At 40.2% G+C, this 19,741-nt stretch overlaps 2 protein-coding genes across 2 annotated transcripts in view; one reads left to right on the top strand and one right to left on the bottom strand.

Annotated features, from left to right (window-relative positions):
• Window positions 1-19,741, top strand: part of GFRA1 (GDNF family receptor alpha 1) — a 260,122-nt gene that overhangs the window by 9,730 nt on the left and 230,651 nt on the right. The window lies entirely within an intron of this gene.
• LOC137859776 (pancreatic lipase-related protein 2-like) lies at window positions 957-14,589 on the bottom strand. Its single transcript, XM_068689187.1, has 13 exons — window positions 14,501-14,589; window positions 12,709-12,757; window positions 11,746-11,900; window positions 10,082-10,207; window positions 8,509-8,643; window positions 6,590-6,698; window positions 5,890-6,006; window positions 5,677-5,799; window positions 4,772-4,890; window positions 3,786-3,915; window positions 3,399-3,510; window positions 2,191-2,358; window positions 957-1,099 (listed from the first exon to the last, which is right to left on the bottom strand). The coding sequence occupies exons 1-13, from the start codon at window positions 14,501-14,503 to the stop codon at window positions 1,036-1,038; spliced, it is 1,410 nt and encodes a 469-aa protein (XP_068545288.1). The 5' UTR covers window positions 14,504-14,589; the 3' UTR covers window positions 957-1,035.

Below are 19,741 nucleotides of genomic sequence, written 5' to 3'. Positions count from 1 at the left end.
TACATATATAAATATATGTAGGAATCCGAACTAGCTCATCTATAATTCTCAGACGTTTGACCACAGAGCAGTATCACATGAAGCTGAATCCAAATTAATGGATACCATGCTTCATTTAGGCAAAAGTTTGAGAAGCAGTCCCCATTCCTGGAGGCACTGCAATACCAGACTGTTCACAGCATAGATGGAGCAGGAAAGTGCTACCTGGGAGTAGTGGAGAGAAACCACTTGTTGCGAGGGAGACGCAGAAGTTCATGGACATGGTTGGTGTGACCCTAGGCTCATAAAAACTGAAGCCTCAACTTAACAGGAGAGCTCTTTCTTGTCCTATCAACTGTAGTTAAAGAAATGAAAGGTGAGGGTGGAGGGAATGAAGCGTCCTGAAACACTGAGCTCAAGGGGTGCTCACTACAGGGGAGAGCAGTTGTGTCTGGCTCACAGCTTCCTTGAGTGAGCTGAGCAGATAGGCTATTCAGTGGCCCTGGGTGTTGGGGACGAGCTTATTTAGTTTTGCCTAGTGCCTCCGTGCAGGTATGGTGTACAAGAGGCTGCTCTGACTTGCTGAAGTCATTTTGTTCTGTTCTTGCCTTGTCCCACTGTGTCTTTTGGGAGCAGTGCTCAGGTGCGGTGTTGCAAGACTTTGAAGCCTATCATCAGCTGCAGGATGGAGGCACTGGAGACAATTCCTGCTGCTCAGAGTGGGTTCTGCAGGCAGCAAACCTGGCAAGCCGTCAGCACAGTGGGGAAAATGTCCTTACCTGCTTTTCTTGGGGCACTGTTAGAGTAGGAATGTGCCAGTGTTAGAGATGGGTTTTGCCATACAAGATTTTCAGTTGCTTCCTAGTTATGAGTGCAATAAATGTGCCTTCAACATGAGAAGATATTGACAAATGTGTTTGGAAATACTGAAGATAAAAAAAGAGGAAGCAACAAGTCAGTTTGAGAATTCCCTTTAATGGCCTTGAGCACCAGCATTGCCACACACAAGACTGTTTACACAGCTGCAGCGCACAGAACGGTTGTACTCGGTGCCCTCTAGCAAGGTGTAAGGAGCTGGGGAACTCCATATGTCACAGTTCCACGGCCACAGAGGGTTGACCTGTGAAGGAAAACAGCATCATTCAAGATCTGTTTTATTTATATGCCTGTGTGCGCACACACACACAAAGGAAGATATCAACCCTCACCTTGGGGGTTGTTAGCTCCATAACCCCACTTAAACCTTTCTAAACGCCCATCAGCATTCACATATTAGCAGTAACAAGGCAAATTTCCTTTTCTTATGAAGAAAAGCTGTAAAATTTGGGTTTTGAAAGATAGGTATAATTCATCTCTAGATTCACAAAAATAGCGTTCCAGGTAAAAAGCCAGAAAGTTATCTTGTAAGTACACTTTACTGACACCAGCCATTTTACCAGACTGTCACAGCCATTTTTTTTTTTTTTTTTTGAGCTAACAGTAAAAGGGCTTTAATTCTTGTCTAAATAATCCATGACAATGCCAAACAATGAGAAATATTAGAAAAAAACTCTAACATATATTTTCTCTGTTATGAAATATATCAATTAGTTCTTGACCTAAACCAGCAGATGTGTGGAACAGCAAACTGTGGTCCTTCAAAAACAGCTTATCCATCTGTCTCTATGCCCCTCTCCACACTTCTCTGTATAGATTAAAGATACATTTCCTCCAGCTGCTTACACAGACCATCTCTATTAAATCTCTTAATCTTGCTTTTTTTCTGAACTTCACTCTGCGTGCATAGTACCTGAAATATACACCCCAAGCTTGAAAATGACCCTACTTCTGGCTACATTCTCAGCCCAGCCATTTAAACTAAAATAATTCCTCCCTGATCATCTATGCAGTACTCCTGGTAATGCACCTGGGAATGAGACTTGCTTTATCTCAACAGCACTGTGGTGCTCGTTTCTAATTGTTTTGCTGTGGCAGAGTATAGTACCCAAATGATTTAATACTGGATTCTTTTCCAGACGATTATTCACCATTTTGTATTTGAACATTTCCTTTTCTATCCCAAGAGTAGTACCTTGTCCTTGTCATAACTGAAATTCATATTGCTGATTGCACATTGTGTGTCAGGTTTATCAAGACCATTTTTTAATCCTGTCTCCCAGAGTCTTTCACTCCTTTCCCATTCCTTCGGACCTTCTGGAAGGACATACTTACCGACGACCATCTTCTCCGTGAATTATATTGACTGTTTCTGCTCCCAGTCTTGCCCAGAGTAGAGTGAATAAGGTTTTATTCCAGAGAAATTCAACTTTCGCAGTATTTTTGGGGTTAATTTCAACATCAAGGTATTTTGTATAAACCTGGTCTTCAGAGAGGGCTCCACTGGAAACAGAATGAAGACAGTGAGGATAAATGTAATAGTTTAGAGGCTACTGGACTAAGTTTTGTTCTCCACAAGATCAGGCTTTTCCCTTTGTTGCTGTACTTTGCAACAGCATAGGGTGCTGGACTGGGACCCTGTAGGCATGTGCTGAACAGGGAGAGGACAAAAACAATCCCAAAAACTTTTAATGGGTATGTGGCAGGAGAGAACCAGGAGATGATCAGGGTGAGGTGGAGATGGCTGCTGGGGTTTGTGTGCCTTCAGCACCTGAGCAGTGGGTTTTGCAAGTAGGGACGGCTCTGGGTGAGGTTTTCAGGGATGATTATATAGATAAGCTGGGAACTTCTGTCTCTGCTTTGCACACACACACAGAGGGGCATGGGAGAGCTTGTTTCAGAGCAGGTACAGAAGACAGTGAGGGCTGTGATTTGGATAGCCAACAGAGATTATAAGTTATGAATGAAACCCACTGTCCAGACCATATACATGTAAATGTGATATTTATATCATAGTGATGGATTTTAATGTATGTAGGAAGGAAGTGCACACATCCAATTTGCAACCCGAGGTCAGGCACAGGATAGCCTTGCAGGAGAGCATACAGCAAGTCACTGGCAGCGCAGGGAGCCTTATCAGCACCTGGGTGACTGCGTTAATGTGTGTGATGCTGTGCTGACATGGGAGAGGTCGCACTAACGTGCGTATGAAACAGGTGAGTGCAGTCAGAATTACGTGAATACAAGAGGTGCAGTCTTTTTTCCTTTAATGAGCAATTCAGAGAAACAGCACTTCCGTCAGGCTGCATTCCTAATTCACTGTAAAGTCACAGAACGCATGAAAAGGACATGACTTTTACTTCTTGGCACAACCATCCTTCTGCTCTCTTAGGTCTTAACTACAGGATAACTTTTTTCATAGCTAATGTTAACTAGACTGTCTGCAACAAAGAATAAGGGTTTACACTGCTCAAATATCTGGAAACTGTGTAGATTAAGGTTATCAGTATTACATGCTATAGGGCAATGCTAATTTATCTTACCTGGCAATTTCATATTCTTTTTTGTTCCCCTCTGTGTCATGGAAAATTAGGTTTATGTCCCCCCTCATTTTCTTTACACCAGACAGTTTGATAAACACTTTTTGTCTCCAACCTGCGTAAGAACAGCAGATTAAAACTGGATTGTCATTGATAGGAGAGAATTAGAAGTGCTAGCATCCTGGAAAATTCTTTTTTCCTTTCCAGAATTCATTCATGCTAGCTAATGAAAGATTCATTGAGCTTGAAAGATGATGATGTGATGCAGCATTGTTTTTGGCAGAGGTCTTAGCAGGTGTTTATAGAAGTAACAGAAGAGCATGGCTGTAAATCGTGTCAAGGCAATCACTTTTCAAACGTGAACAACTGTAACAAACCTTCTCCACTTACTAGTGAAAGGTGGATCTGCTGCTGTATTTAAAAAATATTTTTGGTTTACTCTCTTAAATTTGTCTGGAAATCTGTCAGCGTAGTGCCCCATCATCGGACACCCCTCTTGGGGACATGGGAAACATTCTCCCTAGGAAAGATATGAGCATCGGTTAATGAGGAGTATGGTTTTCACCTGTCTTGGACAAAACTAAGGCTCAGTTAAGGCTTCTGTTCTAACCTTGCAAAGCTGGGGCACTGCTGTATGCTGTTATATCTTACCACCAAAACCTGATAATGGGCAATGTACTCATGCACACAAGCACATGTGGAATCAGCAGATATGATACCTGTGTACATGATGGTCGGAAACTCCCTATTTTTGGAGAGCCTATTCTTCAGCTACAGTTTAGGATGAAATGTAAGTCCAATTTACCCTATCAGTGGAAGGGAACCTGCCTGTATCCATGTTGCAACACTACATAGGAGACAAAAGAATCATATGTACTTTAAGTTTCTTTTGTAAGCATATTTATTCAGGTGCTCTAATCAGTGCCCAGTGTAAATTAGAACAGGCATTTTTTTTTTTTTTTTTTTCTCCAGAACAGCCTTTTCCAAAAGGCTTTTGGAAGCTCCAAATATCTCTTCTTCCAGCCAGGACTTAGTAGGGTTAGTATGCCAAGAGCCTATACGCTCTTTGCATAAAGGCTTAGGGTGAGAATTGCATGGGGTTTATTTTTTATTTTTCTCTTTATTTTGGTGGTTTCATCTGTGCATTCATTTTTTAAAAGCAAAATAGTTGATGGAGCCCCTGTGTGCTGTGCCTCCTCCTACTAACTTGCACTGCCCAACCTGATTTTTGAGCTCAGGTCTGCTGCTGGCTAAGTGATGTGAGAGCAGAACCACATGTGTCCAAGTGCTCTGTGCACATGGTGTGATCTATCCTGAGTGCAGAGGCCTTGATTATTTTCTTTGGACTTCATCCACTCTTGGGCCGATATACTTACTGCCTCATAGGATTTGTATGATTCGCAGGGATATCCAACGAATCCGGTGGGATAGAGGATGCTTTCAAAATAATACTCATGGCTGCGTGAGTGATGGCATCCCCCAAAAATAGTAGCATCTGTTGGGAGAAAATTTGTGAGCATCCATGAAATAACCTCCTGTCATCCTGTACAAGACTTGTACTTGCCTTATCATGAGACATGGAATACAACAGCAGCATGGCCTAGTAATATATACATACACGCACACACGTATACGTAGCTGTTTGTATATATGATGTTGCAGCAAGTGATATTAAGTACAGTTTTAAAAGGTTTAGTAGAACGAAGATAATTCCTCAGCCTTCTGCCAACCACTCCAAAGCCTGAAGAAGTCTCAGGTGGAGGTGTGAGGTGCCCACAGTCCCTGACAATGCTGTGTGCTTCTGCCTATTGCGTACCTTCAGGGTGCTGGATGCTCCTTGCAGCATCTGTGAGGGACCAAGTGCAGTGCTGTTGTGCTGTGGGTTTAGCAATGGCACTAGCTACCCTCAGCCTAGAAAGTGTCCTGTTGGAAGTGCCACTGTTGTGGGGCTGAACTTGCTTCTCTGCGTTCTGCAGGTTCAATTCAAATTGCAGAAGCAAAACCGAGGTATATTTTGATGCCTCTGACTACTACTTTTCCTGCAGTGTTCCCTGAGTAGCTCTGTTCTGATCTAGCCTTTATTTCTCATTTTATATTTCTGCTTATAAGTAAACAGGCAAATATACATATATACATATACATATATATATATATATATATATATATATATATATATATATATATATTACTGTTTTCTTCCAAAAGAATAGCTACTTTCACAGTTCGTGTTTCAGAATTGAATGAAAATTAAATACTGAGCGTGTTGGGAATGTATGCTTACCTGCAATAAGAGCTTCAAAATCATTTTGTTTCATCTCTGGAATTAAATCACTGCATCCAGGCATTACAGTTCCTCCGTTTGGGTAAAAGTCAAGGTGACCAGTGGCATTGTACATTCCAAGCCCTAGGATACATACTTGATTGTGTCACAGTCTCAAGGTACATATGCAACGTGCCCATCTCTACAGCTACTTGATTGCACATGAACTCTTACCTATGGCAGGAAAGTGGGCAGCATTACTGTGAATAACATCAACAAAGTTTGCATCTGAAGGATCCAGCCTCACCTCTGGAGGAGTGCCTTCAAAATAGGGCCCTGCAGGGTCCAAACCTTTAACAAAAAAAATAAAGAAATTCAGGATCAGGAGAGGGAAAAGTTACATATTAATGCCTTTTGCCAATTTACAACATCAGACATTTAATATGGCACAAGTTATGGTGCATAATGACCAGACCGAACACAATGCACAAAAACATGGATTTGTGAACCTTTCTACAGACTCATTCTATTATAAGCAAAATATTTTCTAATAGGATATATATTAGCATTGTATTACTGTGAAGGAGGCATTTTATTATCAGTGGTTTTGTTACTGGACTGTTGAGCATCATGGAGAGGAAAACAGGCTTTTGGATGTGTTGTTTTGTCGTCGTATACTGCTGGATGCAACCCAGTGGATGACTGTGATGTTGCAAACATACTAAGAGCTCATCTGCTAAATAGTTTTAAACCTAACTAGAGAAAAAAAGATTTAATAATTACCCTTGTTTCTGAGAAGCCTAAAGTTTGTTTATTCATACATGGTGCCTGCAGCACCGCCAATGGTTTAATTCCAGTCTACAGACCAGAGTGCTGCAAGTTTCTTTCCACTAGAAGCGTCCCTGCTATATCTGCCCCTCGGTGAGCAGCCTACCTGTGATCCGCCGGATGCCTCGAATCCTCCTTCCCGCCTCTCCCGCTGTATGTGCTCCCAGGCTGTGGCCAATTAGATGGATTTCACAAGGGGAGTACCTGAAGAGTTTCTGATCGTTGTGGAGGGAGACAAGAACAGAGGCTTTCAGTAGTGAGCAAAAAGGGTGCCTTACACTGAGGGCCTTTGCGAGCCTGTTGGCTGATTTCTTGCTTAGCCAACACTGTGTGAGCAGCTTGAGTTAATTATTTTTTAAATTAACCTAAGACTTGAAAGAAAAATGCCCAATCTAGAATTTTAAATGCCTCATGATGATGGATTTACCATCATAGCCTCAGCATATGGTTACTGTATTCCGTTACCCTTGGTGACAAAATATGAAAATTCTTTCTCATTTGGATTAAGCCCTAATTTAAAGTTCCAACAATATGATCTTTTTTTTTTTTTTTTTTTTTCTTTTTTTTTTTTTTTATTGACACTGTTATGGAGCTCTCTTTCATCAAGCAACTGTTCTCCATGGGTCTGCTTAGCAAATGTGATCATGTCACTCAATAGTACCTTCACTGACAGGCTGTGGGGTTTGGCATCCATTCTTCTTTTTGCCAAGAGTCACCTGCACTTCTCAGCTGTTATACATGCTTTGAAGACAGCAGTAGAAATTAATGAGCATGTAATCTGCCTGCAGGGGACACATTTCAGCCAGGCATATCCTGGGTTTGTAATGTCCGAAGTCAACAAGGATTGATTGCTAACTGCTTGAGGTTTTTACACTAAATTTTCTTTTGTAATGTATATACCAAAAAAAAAAAAAAAAAAGGCAAATCTTTACTATCGATCTGTCTGTGCCTATCAAGTGACAGATACCTTCAAATACTTTTTACTGTAATTCTATTTACAGTGCAGCTTAACTTTGCTTAAAGCCAAACTCCCCAAATCTGTAAATTGTGGAAAAGAAAAATTAAGGATCACTTTTTGCAGTTTTGTAATGGAAAAAAAGAGTTTTATTACCACACCATTTGCAGTGTAGAGATATTAAATGAAAATAGGCAGACAGAAATCACATAATAAACTGAACCATTGTCAAATGACCTGGGAGTTGCATACAAAGAAGAAAGACACAAAAACAGAAGTGTGAGTCTAGATATGAGGCCTTCCTAGGTAGAAACAGCAGACTGTACCTCAGCTGGTTCTAGAGAAGTGGTTTTTGGTACTTGAGTATTCGTGAAGTTGGTATGTGGCCTTGTGGTCTCTGGAATATCTCTAAAACACAAGGACTGCCTAGTTTCCAGCATCAAGTCTGCAGCCAAATAGGGGATGATTTCAGCAGCCCTAAGTACTTGTAAGTCCATTTGAAGTCAGTGGGACGTGGTGGTACTCTTAAACTTTGCAGCTGAGCGGTCTGTGCTATATGAGTAAAAGTGAACGCTTGCCTTCAGCAACATGAAGCTCACAACTAGAAGGCAACGGGACAATTTATTGTGCCTGTAGACAGCAAATACCAAGTGAATCTCTGTGGTGCTTCTTGCTCCACATCACTTCAGTGCTGCTGAGGTGCTGATATGCTTGTGCTAGAAGTAAATTATTCAGGTAAAGACTCTTGTAAGCACTGAACGTGTGCCTTGCCTCGTTGCCACTGAACGCCTTCTTACCTGTAACATCGTACGGAAATGTTGCCACCTACTGGTCTTTAATTAATTGACACCTCTTTTCAACCACATTAGCTTAATTGGAGTCTTTTGTGGCTGTGAGAAGTCCTTACAGAGCTGATAATTAGTATAATTAGCTGTATCTCAACTGCATGCATTGTACAGCTCTTTCTGAAGCAGTAGCTGACCGTACTAGATGAAGTGCAAAATCAAAGAAATATCATAACCCCACTGCATCTACTTAAGAACTGTGTGTTGTGGAGCTCTATCTTTTACCTGTAAAGTTTTTATGAAATAAGCAATCTCGGCTCCAATCACACGGATGTTGTTCACTGCGCTGACGTAGGTGCCTTTTGCACCTTCTTTCCAATCAACAGCAATGCAGTTCATGTTTTCTGCTTCCAGTAACAGCTGAGGTGGGAACACATAAAGTAAAGCATTTAAGGAAACTAAATAGCAGACAAGAATTCAACTTAAATCAAAATAAACAATAAATGGTAATATAATCATGCAATTTCTCATTCATTGCTGAATCAAATTCTTCACTGTAGCCCGTCCCACACAGAAAAATGAATCTTCTTATAAAACAGAATACAGCAAACTATTCATCAAAGTCTCAAGTTTGAAAGACTGTAATCAAAAATATTTTACTATAAGACATGTGAATACATATTTAATGTGATTTGGAAAAGCCACACAACTGCACAGTAGCTGTTACATGCACAATGGACTTTCTTTAAGAATCATCTGTAGCTTAACTAAATAGTATTGGAAGTGGACTTATTTACCAAGTGTCTTTAAAACTGGGAAAGTCATGTCAGACTGGAAAGGTTCAGAGCAGACTAGAAAGTTCCTGTTTCAGCAAAGATACCTAATGTATCTGTCACTTCTGTACTGGCCACAGCCTTGCAGAGATTGGTGATTTTTCCACTAGAAGAATCATGTATTAAAGTCTGCAGCTGTAGCTTTCTGTGACTAAAGCTTATGTAAGGTTTGAGAAGGATCAGGGAATAGAAACAAAAAATAATGCATGGTAAACAGTTGAAGGTGAATGCCAAAGCAAGCAGAAGCTTGAATCCTCTGCGTTAGGTACACCATGAAAATGGCTTCTAGTTAGGCAGATAGAATTGGTGTTTCTTTTCCACTGGAAAATTTGGATATGTAATATTCTAGATTTAAAGTTTTCACAGATTTACGAACAAAAATAATGCTGCAGAACTGTGACTTAGCTTTCAGTGGTGGTCTTTTCCTGTCTTTGTGAAAGAAGCAGAAACCACAGAAAATTTTTCTGCCTTGACAGAACCAAGGCTGACACCACCACCATACGCTCCTCTGGCCAGAGGGAAGCAGCTCTCTTTTGTGGTAGCTTCATTTTTGATGTTTTTTTTTGTCTTTTTTTTTTTTTTTTTTCTTTCTTTCTTTACAAATCGAATAGTTCTGAAACAGAAGAGTATTTGTAGGTTGAAACTTGAACTATTCAGGAAAGCCTTCATCTGAAGGATGGTTCAATAGTTCCTGATGGGAGAAACAGTGAGTTGGCCTAATCTGATATTCTGATACCAGTGTAGAGGCTGGGGACATCTGTGTTCAGTTTGTTGCTTTGATCTGCTTTGCAGGATTTTGGGGATGAAAATTCTCTAGAGAAGCACAATGTCAGAGATGAGCAAGAAGCTGTGACTACACAGCACCTTGCAGAATGGGAATATTTTAGCTTCGGTTGGTAACTTCTTGGTTGGTATCTGCAACTATTTAATGCATTACAAAATAGCAGGTGAACCTTGGTGTCTAAATTATAAGAACAGAATGTAGTTACAACTGCTGAAGGAAAACAGAGGATATAGTCTCATACCAAGCACATTTCTACCACCCAGCCTGATTTTCCAGTGCTGCCAAATCCATGAATGATGAAGGAGGTTTTCCTGCGTGAGGAGAAATGTGAGTTTTGGATTGTTGAGGAGTTTATCGCTGAGATCACCTGTGTGTAAACAAGCAAACAAAAAATCAAGTTGTTTTATCTTCTCACACTTTTAAGTTTTTTAAAAATGTCATCTAAGTCATCACCTTTTGTAGGACTCACACAACTCCTTTTAATGGGCAGAGTCCCAGGCACTTCTCTATCCCATCTGTCCCAGTCCTACCACTGTCTCCAATGTTGTGCCAATGTGGTTTCTGCTGCTCCTGTCTATTTTCCTTGACACAGCAGGAGCTCACCATATAAAGTCCAGAGTGCCTCATGATGCCTGTTGGCCTGAGAAGGAGAGCTCTATGCCTCCTGATTCAGCTTGCCCTTCTACTGACCTGACCTTTGGTGTCTGTGTGCTGCTTTGCATCTAAGAAACAGCATGTCTTTCTGGGCAGGGGATGTTTCCTGTCTGTTTTTGTAACCAACTACTCCACAAAGGCTGAAAGAATTTAATGCAAGAACTGTATGCAATAGTGGTGAAGCTGATCTTGGCCCACCACGTGTTGCCACAAGCTGCTTAATTATATATATCTCTTACTCTGAGTGTGATCTCTGACCATCTGCATTGTTTTCAAACAAATATAGCACCCGTGATGTGAGCTCAGGGAGTTTTGGTGTGGAAGGGCTGTGCACTAGATCAGGGAGATGTTTAAGTGCAGTGGCTAGGAAGTAATGCAAGGTGCATTTTGATTTATTTTATCAACAACCGAAATGCCTGAGTAACCAATGCTGACTGTGTGCCAAGAGCTCACGTGTCCCTGCTCTGCAGATCGTAAAAGTTTATTACAGGTGTTAACTTCTCATCCTTAAAGAGCCTGAGCTGGACTCGTAGCATGGCAAACAGGACTGCTGTAAGCTGCGATGCTTGTGCTGGCAGTGCTGCCATTGTACTTCATGGCAGTAGATTCATAAATGCTCCTGTATGGAACAGGGAACACTAGGTTTGGGAGCCTGCAAGGGATTTAGCAGCCTCACATGCATTTGCTGAATTGGTGCAGTCCCAGCCCCACATCTTGCAGTTCCTTCTCCTTGCTTGGCTCAGAATTTCAGGGCATGAACAATTTGGGTGGGTCTGTCTTAATTTTGGTACGGACAGAGGCAGGTAAGCGTGTACAGTCACCCAGACTTCAAGGAGGAATGTGGTTTGAAAATTGTATGAGAAGGGCCTGCTTCAGACTTCTGTTTTTAGAAGTCATTGGCACAGCTTCCCCATAATACATCAGCACTTGTTCTCCTGTCTGAGTGTTCATAAAGCTGCTTATTTGAACAGGATTCCAGCTTTCCTGAGAGACCTAAACACATGCAAAAAGTAGTCTGCTATAACCCACTTCTTGTGCAGGGAAATACCAGGAAATCTGTTCCATCTGACAGTTCCTTCACCGTTTTTTTATGCTTTACCCCCAAACAGTTTGAAGGAACAGTAATGAGTGAACACTGAAGCTAGCGTCTTATTTCAACTCATTTGCCTGTGATGAATGATGTAGGCTTTTTAACAAATTAACAAACAGTGGTAGCTTTAGTCAGTTCTTGATGTTAAAAATAAATGTCACCTGTGAGTTATTTCCTGTTTCCCTGGTGTAGAGAGAGAAGCTCAAGTTCATATGTTCAGGAGAGTCAGGCAAACCTGTCAGAAGTCTCCCTGGTACCCCAGACCAGGGGGGGTCATCTGTGAAACAGCCAAGCCTGGGGAAGCAAATTTCTTTACCTAGAGTAGAAGAAACAAATGGTTTATGTTTTGGACTCTATTACAGCTAGACAATATGTTTAAGATTGCAACAGGCTGAAGACTGTCCTCAGGAAACTGAGGATTTTGTTCTATGATTGATTTTGAAAGAGATTTCTTCTTGTTTCCTTTATGGATATTGCCTGAAGCAGGTAGCGTGAGGGGAGCTATATAGTTTGAAGATAAACCAAACCAAGTAGGGATCCAGATATATTTTTGACATTATATTCTCAACTTATAAAAGCTTATTTTTATTTTATTTTTTTAAGACTTTTAAGAAACACTTCTTAGAATTGCTCCCACATTCTTCCTGCATCAAAGCATTATGCCTCTTTGGAGGAATGGATACGTATGCAGTAGCCTTGCATAGTGAATGATTTGATCTTTTCTTTTAATACATCATCGTTTTCCAGATCAAACAGGTCTGTTGCTCTCATGCTCAACTTTTCTGTTCTAGCACTGTTTGTTGTGCTAAGTACCCTATTACTGAGCCATTCTTTGTCAACAGCAGTAACAGGTAGAGACAGCTTATGCAACGTCTTGATAGAGCTAGGGCACATGACTGCAGTTCTCCTCTGTGAATTTTTGGCATAAGATGTATCTCGTATTCTTAATGAAACTGAAATGAGATGGAGCCTTTAGCATTAGGTCCTGCACGGTAATAGACTTTCCCATACAATGACACACAAATCATGCTATGACTTCAATGTAAAATACGTCACTGTCTCCTCTGTACTATTTTGTCTGAATTCATCTTTTAGTGATTGTTTTTATAGATGTTGTATCTCACCTGTTACTGAGCCAAGCAGATAAAATGCAATAATCCATATTCCAACCACCTAAAGCAAATCAAATACACAGGTTAAACGTTTTATTTGTGTTACGTTTTTATAAAAGGGACAGATCTATAAAGAGAAACACAAAGACCTGCAGCCTAGGAGGAATAACCCAGTACCCCTGAGGGGCCAGTCAGCTGGAAGTTGATTTTTTGAGCTTTGCAGAAAGAGATGTGGGGAGTCCTGATGGCCATCAACTCGACCACAAGCTAGCAATGAGTGGTTGGGTCTCTGAGCATCCTGGGCTGCATTAAGAGGAGCACTACCGGCATGGTGGGGTGGGAGATCCTTCCCCTCCACTCAGTTCTCTGTTTTTTGCATTTCTCGCACATCCAATGCTGGATGTAGTTTGCTGAGGGGGTGAATTGGACCATGAGGTTCTGACTCTCCTGCCGGCCAGAGGTGTGGAGAACTGATGGGCATGCATGTAACTTGGTGGAAGTCGGCATGTTTGGCAGTTGTAGGCTGTTTGTGCTGCCTTCACCCTGGTCTCATTGTCTTTCTTCATATACCCTCCTTTGTTTGGATGCCTTTCCTCTACATTTTCCTCTCTTGGCTTTCCTATGGCAGCGGCTCTACATATTGTACCAGTTTCTTCCCTTCCTGTTTGCCTTCTTCACTGTTCTCAATTTCCTCTTCTTCTAGGTGTTTCATATGGCACCCACCTCCCCTTTTCCACACTCTGCTTTTCTTGTAAAGTAACAATCCTGAGCTGTAACTGCTTTTCAGTCCTAAAGTCTTGAAAGGCAGCTCTGAAATTAATAGGCTTATGAAGAAAATGGATGAAGACTCACAGGTCATGTCTATAATCTGTGCTGTACTTCTTTTCAGAACATCTCACCAAGGGGTAATGATTTTAGAAAATGTGGGAGGTTGTTGCCAAACAAGAGTGATCAGCGATTTATTTTCAGAAGTTCTTCCTTTGAAAGCAGAAACTGGAAATGAACGGGTAGCTAGGCAAGTAATTCAAGATAGAGAAAACTTTTTTGTGTGTCTGCGTGGAAAGTCAATTCATTTTGTTATTAAGAGAGGTGTATAGTTTGGGAGACAATCTTTTTAGCAGGTTGGTTTTCTATATTGGTTTATGTTAGCCTAACAACAAAAGGACTGGGGAGATGTTAAGAAATGATATCTTTCTAAAAAGAGTTGAGGCAGCACACAATTTGATGGGAGAAAATTCTTTCAACAGGCATTTAAGAGCCTTAGTGCTGAACAAGAGGAACTGGAATGACTTGTTCGTGAATGTGAACTCAGCCTAACCAGCGCTGCTGGCAGGAGGGTTGCTGAATGCTGAGCTCCATTGTTTTACTGGAAAGAAATGGGATATGCACCTCGCTTAGTAGGCAACCAGTAATAGCCATTTCCACTTTGCTGTACAGCTTAGAGGAAAAAAAAAAAGTGAATGTTCATAGATTGACATCCTAATCTATAAAACCTACACTGGTTTAGTAGCTGCCCTTCACAGTCCAGCCACCCTTTGGACACTTGCTCAACCTGTGATTCATGGGCTGCTAGTGGATGGCTTGTGAGATATGAAAAAGTCTGAATATGACTGCCCCACACCTTTTCAGGACATGTGTGCAAGCACAGACACAGTCTGTTCAAGAGAGGCAAGACCAAGTGTCAGGATTTTTAATTATTAACATTTGTAACCTAACAATCTTCCTGCAGGAAATAGTGATTTTGATTTTATTTTAATTTAAAACAAAATATGTTGTTTATCTAATTCCTAAGATTTGTACTCACCATTCTTTTATCACCCTTATTGTCTCCGTCAGTGGTTAGCAGTAACAGGACACAAAAAGTTTTCTTATTTCTTTAGTGCAGATTGGGTTGCTTTATGCTTTTTTTAAAAGAAAAAAAAAAAAGAACAAACCAAAAAAAATGTTAAGTATCTATAGTCTAACTTAGTAAACTGAAAGAAACTGGAAGAATACAGGACAATGAAAAAGGAATACTGGTAACTGGGAATTAGAAATCACACAAATTTCATAAGAAAAGCAGCAATGTTAACATACATTTATGGCCTGTACAGTTAAGACAAGAGTTAAGGAATATCTCGTGTATGGAGGAAGTAAAAAGATGAAATGTTTTTGATTAATTACTAGCTAAAATTGGGCAAAAGACAATGGTATGGCTGATTTGAGGTCTTTACACTTTTCTTTTTCTATGTTTACCAAAACAAGCTGATGATTTAAAAAATAAATAAATAAAAATAAATAAAAAAAAAAAAGATGATATTTAGAATAACCTCTGGAATTATGTATTTTAAAATAAAGACTGGTAACTCATAGCTTAGCTATGAGCAAAGAGCCTTTTTTTTTCTTTTCCTTTTTAAGAATACTCATCAAAAAATCTATTGAAAATTTCTTGTTAAGTTACTGATTAGTAAGAAAATTCCATAGACATGATTTGAAGAAATCTGATATGCTAACAGGCTAAAAAAAAAAAAAAAAAAAAAAAATGGATAAGAAGAACGATCTGTGGAGTTTCAGGACAACAGCCCAAGGCAGTAGGCAGTATAACAAAAATTTCCACAGGACACTTGAAAATAAGATTTGTGCAAAACTGTTATAAGATTAAGTTGTGTAATTGAATTCAATTACATGACATGACAACCGCACACAACACTCTTATGAGATCAATATTACTAGTCTCATAATACTTGAATTCCAATAAGATATTCTGCTACCTGATATTTTGATTAAGAAATTTAAATGATATGCATGCACTGCTACAACAGTTAAGTAGATTAAAAGTTGAATGTGTGGATTAAGTAGATTAAAATTTGAGTAATTATTCCATCTCAGAATATAATGGCAATAACTAGAAGGCAAGCCCTGGATTGCAAATACCGTTCTTGCTACCGTGCATGGTCACATAACATTGTGATCAAAATGTGATCACGTTTTTTAGCTGTGGCTTTTGAGTTATTGAATGTTTATGATGGATCATTACTAAGTAAGGTTTTAGAAGAATCAGTTCTTGGCATTACATTGCATGTGAACATTCAGCACTGGTATCACTGGTCAAAAAGTACTGACACCTGGGCTAAAGGGTTAGTGAATAAAAAGCACAGGTAATTAATTTTGGATTATCCTTATTGTTTGGGAGAGTAAATGCCGTCACACTGCATATTATATTTACTAAATGGAGATGAACATTTTGAGGAAGCAATAACTGGAAAGGCTTTTGAGGTTTTGCTGATATATTACTAATAACTTTGAATTGCTAAAGAACTTTTTAGGCTTTATCCACACACACAGATTAGAGAGACATATATGCATGCACACATGCACATATACAACATACATTTAATACATGGAGGGGGATTATTATTTAAAAAGTACAGAGGTTTTGTTGCTGCTTGTATGCACAATTCAAGAGGGATACTAAAAAAATGGAGAAGTTTGAGAGAAAGACTTCTTGGGCAATTGTGAGGATGGAAAAGGAAGAGTGTGGAGAAATCTGAAGAGAGGACTGTTTCGCCTAGGAGTACAAAGTCTCAAAGCACAGGCGTGTTTTGTCCCCAGAAATATAACCTATTTTCACCATTTATATTTCTGTCTTTCCAGCTTTCCTATTCCTTACTTCCAACCATACTTCCTATATCTCTTGCTCCAGCATTGTCCTTAGAAAAAAGAACATTTCTGTTATTTCTGTCTTCTGATGGCTTTAATTTAGCCTTTCATACTATTTGGTAGTTTGGTGTAGTGCTTGGTTAGTAATGTAAAGGCATCACAAAAGAGAAGTCATCCAGAGTTCAGCCTAGAATCCCTGACTATAAGTTACTAGTTAATTTCCCCTTCTCCCAAAAACTTATTGCCTGTATTTGAGCCTGCGACATTTAGATATCACTTGCTAATTGCACACCAAAACATTGTAAAGTTCCACAAATGGATAAAAGAAATTGAGGATAGAAATATTACAGCAGTATCTGTAGGCCTCATAAAGGGGAACATGTATGTATTTACCCATATATAAATACCAGAAAATACACTGTAACTTTTTGAACGTATATTTTGTAGAGATGGTCTAGCCCATTCTGTACAAGAATATACAGAACACCTTTTCCAGGCACAGTCCATGTACAGTAGCTAACACACTGCAAGAGCATTTCTCCAGCTTATCAAATGTGCACAGGTCTGGGCTTAGTGCTGGTGATATAGCGAACTAATTCAGGTGAGCAGTGTAATTGGCGTAATTGGTAGAAGACTTAATTTCATCTTGGTCTCCTCCCCATCCCTCAGATGTGGTTATAAATTGCCCATAGTAAGATTCAAGATGAAGGCACTTTGGCTCTGCTTCAGTACAAACAAGTAATAATAAGTAAAAGAGCATCTGGGCAATTAGCCAGTCTCCTTTCCTGCTGGCTCACCAGCTTTTAGGTAAGCTCTCCAGAAGGAAACTGACTCTAAATGAATAGCACTGAAACCAAGAAATTTAAGAGTAGACAAATCAATCTCATAGTGGAGCAAAGCTGTTAGGTGATCTGCAGAAAGAAAAAGGTTCTGGACATCGCAGGTGTCAAGGTAAGGCAAAACAGGGTTCACATACATTGCCTGGTCTGGGTATTAGAGTTTTGTGAGCATCTACTAACCTCTTAAACTGAGTCTGAGACAGTGAACTAGGGCATTAGGCTCCCATAATGACTCAGAATACTGATGCAAATTCTTTTCTTGAGGCGTTAAATGTGGGAAGCACTCCAATAAAAGGGCAGTAAATATGCAAAGTCATACATGTATTTGTTCATCACTAGAGATTACAGTAAGATTTGGGCTTTCAAATTGCTTCTGTCAGTCACTTAGAAATGGTGTACAACTGAAAGAAATGTCAGGATAATAACAAAGAAAACCTATTAAATATTTCCTGATTTAGAGACATACTTAACACCATCTGCTTTGACCTTCTAAATAATAGGTTCTCACCTTGTCCCTACAGTGGTGTTCTGACAGTAAAACATACAATTATGATTATTTAATCTAACTACAAGCATCATATTTAAAACAAACAAACAAAAAAAAAAACAACCTATGATTCAGTTTGGGGAGGTGGCTGTGCCAATTCCAGGCTAACTGGGGATCCTTCAGCTGACTTGCAGCCGTGATCTGGCCACTTTTGGCTTTCCAGGGCTTCACTATTGTTCTTCATAGGTAGGCTACTGTTACTTTTAGCCAGCTCTAAGACCAACGCTATTGGCCTTTTGCCATTTCTGAGGTGCAGAATGACCCTTGCTGATAACAACTTACTCCATAAGCTGTGCTCTACTAAAACACATCCTATTTGTCTCATCCTTATATATAACAGCTTTGATTCTTCCTCACTTCCGTTCTCCCTTTACATTTAGAATGCTCCTAATAATTCTTAATTTTTCTTTTTAGCTATTATTTGTATTCTTGTGTATTTTTTCTTAGAAAAGAGTCCAGACTCTATGTGGAAATACCATCATTTGATCTTTCTTTAAAAATAAAGGGAAATATTCTCTGCCTAATTACCTTAGCCCACTGAATCCACACAGTTTTCCTAGCTACACTGCAGTGTCCCAGATAGGACCATCTCCTGCTGGGATTTACTGGAATAAAAAATTTTCAGCCCTGTTTCTGCTGCCAAGGGTCTCCTCAGTATCACTTGGAGGACCACTAGTTGTACTGTTCAGCTTGTCTTTTTTAAGCAGGAGCCCCAGCCATCCATTAGCAAGGACAATCACCCCCAAATCCTCCCAATTCCTCAGTCACTTACCACTGACTGCAGACCGCGTTGCTGCTTTGTACACTCCACTCAGGTGGCTCCTGTCAAGCCCCGGCTGTTCCCGGCTCTTTTCACTTGGACTCAGTCCCACCGCCGTGGGTGCGGACCTGCCCACACGGTGCCTAATTACAGGCCAGGTGTGGGTGAGCGAGACCTTTGTCAGAATGACACTCTTAGGGCTGGATGTGACAGATGTTGCCTTTTCTTGTCTCTCTAGCTTTCCCGTCACTTTTAGTTCATCAACAAAAAATTTACCTCTAAGGGTTTTGCTGTGGGTGTGAATAAATGCAAGGTGAGACCATTTTAACCCTTGAAGGGGAGATGGTATGGGACATTGAAACGCTTAACTGAGCTAGCTGGTTATTGGAAGCTCCTGCTGTAGGCAACAGACTGAGCCTCCTCTATAGGCACTTAAGAGCGGAAGCTTAATTACGCTGTTTGGTGTCACCCTCTGTTGTCTGACTGATGTACGTACCTTGTGAAACAAACCCTTGTGTGTTTTCTGTATAACCAAGCCTATTTGTTATTACTATTATTGTTATTATTCGTATCTTATTTATTTATTTTTTAAGCAGATAGTGGGTTAGCTTCTTTTTAAAAAAGGGGAGGGCAGGAAGAATCATTGTACAACATAGATTAGTCAAAATGGTAGTGGGTGGACAGAGCTTGAGTAGCAAAAGCTAATAAATTCACAGGCACCATGTCCTCCTAGGCCATGTGGGATTCACAAATTTGGTACCAAGCTTTAACATCGGTTAGTGTGCTCTGAATAAAAATGGCAGCTCTTGACACTGTTGCAATCAGCATTCAGTTGAGTAACCAAAGCCACCTTCATTCAGACGTGTCAGGAGGAGAAGGAGAGGGTGACGATAAGCATGTTGTGCATCTTTTTCTCTGTAATGGCTGAGTGACTAGAGAAGTCAGCCATCACATAAGTCCCAGGTTCTGTTCTTTTCTCAGCAGGCTGTGGGTCTCAATGAGCTCAGACCACAGAGTGTGTCACAATCCAGTTCTTTCAGCAGCTCCTGGGCAAGACCTCAAGTCACTGCACTGCTACCTACAGGATGGGTGCTGCCATAGTTACCTGTTCACGCAACTGTGAGCGACATTCATCCTTCTACATGGAGTGATTCAACTGCCTAGGGGCAGGAAGTGACTTGGGTTGAATCTAAGTTTCATATAAGAAGCCAGTCTTGAGATACATGCATTGTTTGATAAAAGGTATAAATTCAGAAATAT

The sequence above is a fragment of the Anas acuta genome, chromosome 7 (assembly GCF_963932015.1).
Source record: "Anas acuta chromosome 7, bAnaAcu1.1, whole genome shotgun sequence".
In the NCBI taxonomy this organism is placed as follows: Eukaryota; Metazoa; Chordata; class Aves; order Anseriformes; family Anatidae; genus Anas; species Anas acuta.
The sequence above is the reverse complement of the archived record's forward strand: the minus strand, read 5'-3'. Positions and strand labels throughout refer to the sequence as shown.

Bases quoted from the DNA above. Each gene is read 5' to 3' on its own strand.
- LOC137859776 (XM_068689187.1), bottom strand. The intron at 10,208-11,745 runs GTGACATTTATT...GTTTACACACAG, and splicing joins AAACAGGAAATAACTCACAG to GTGATCTCAGCGATAAACTC. The intron at 3,916-4,771 runs GTAAGTATATCG...TATCTTTCCTAG, and splicing joins CATACAAATCCTATGAGGCA to GGAGAATGTTTCCCATGTCC.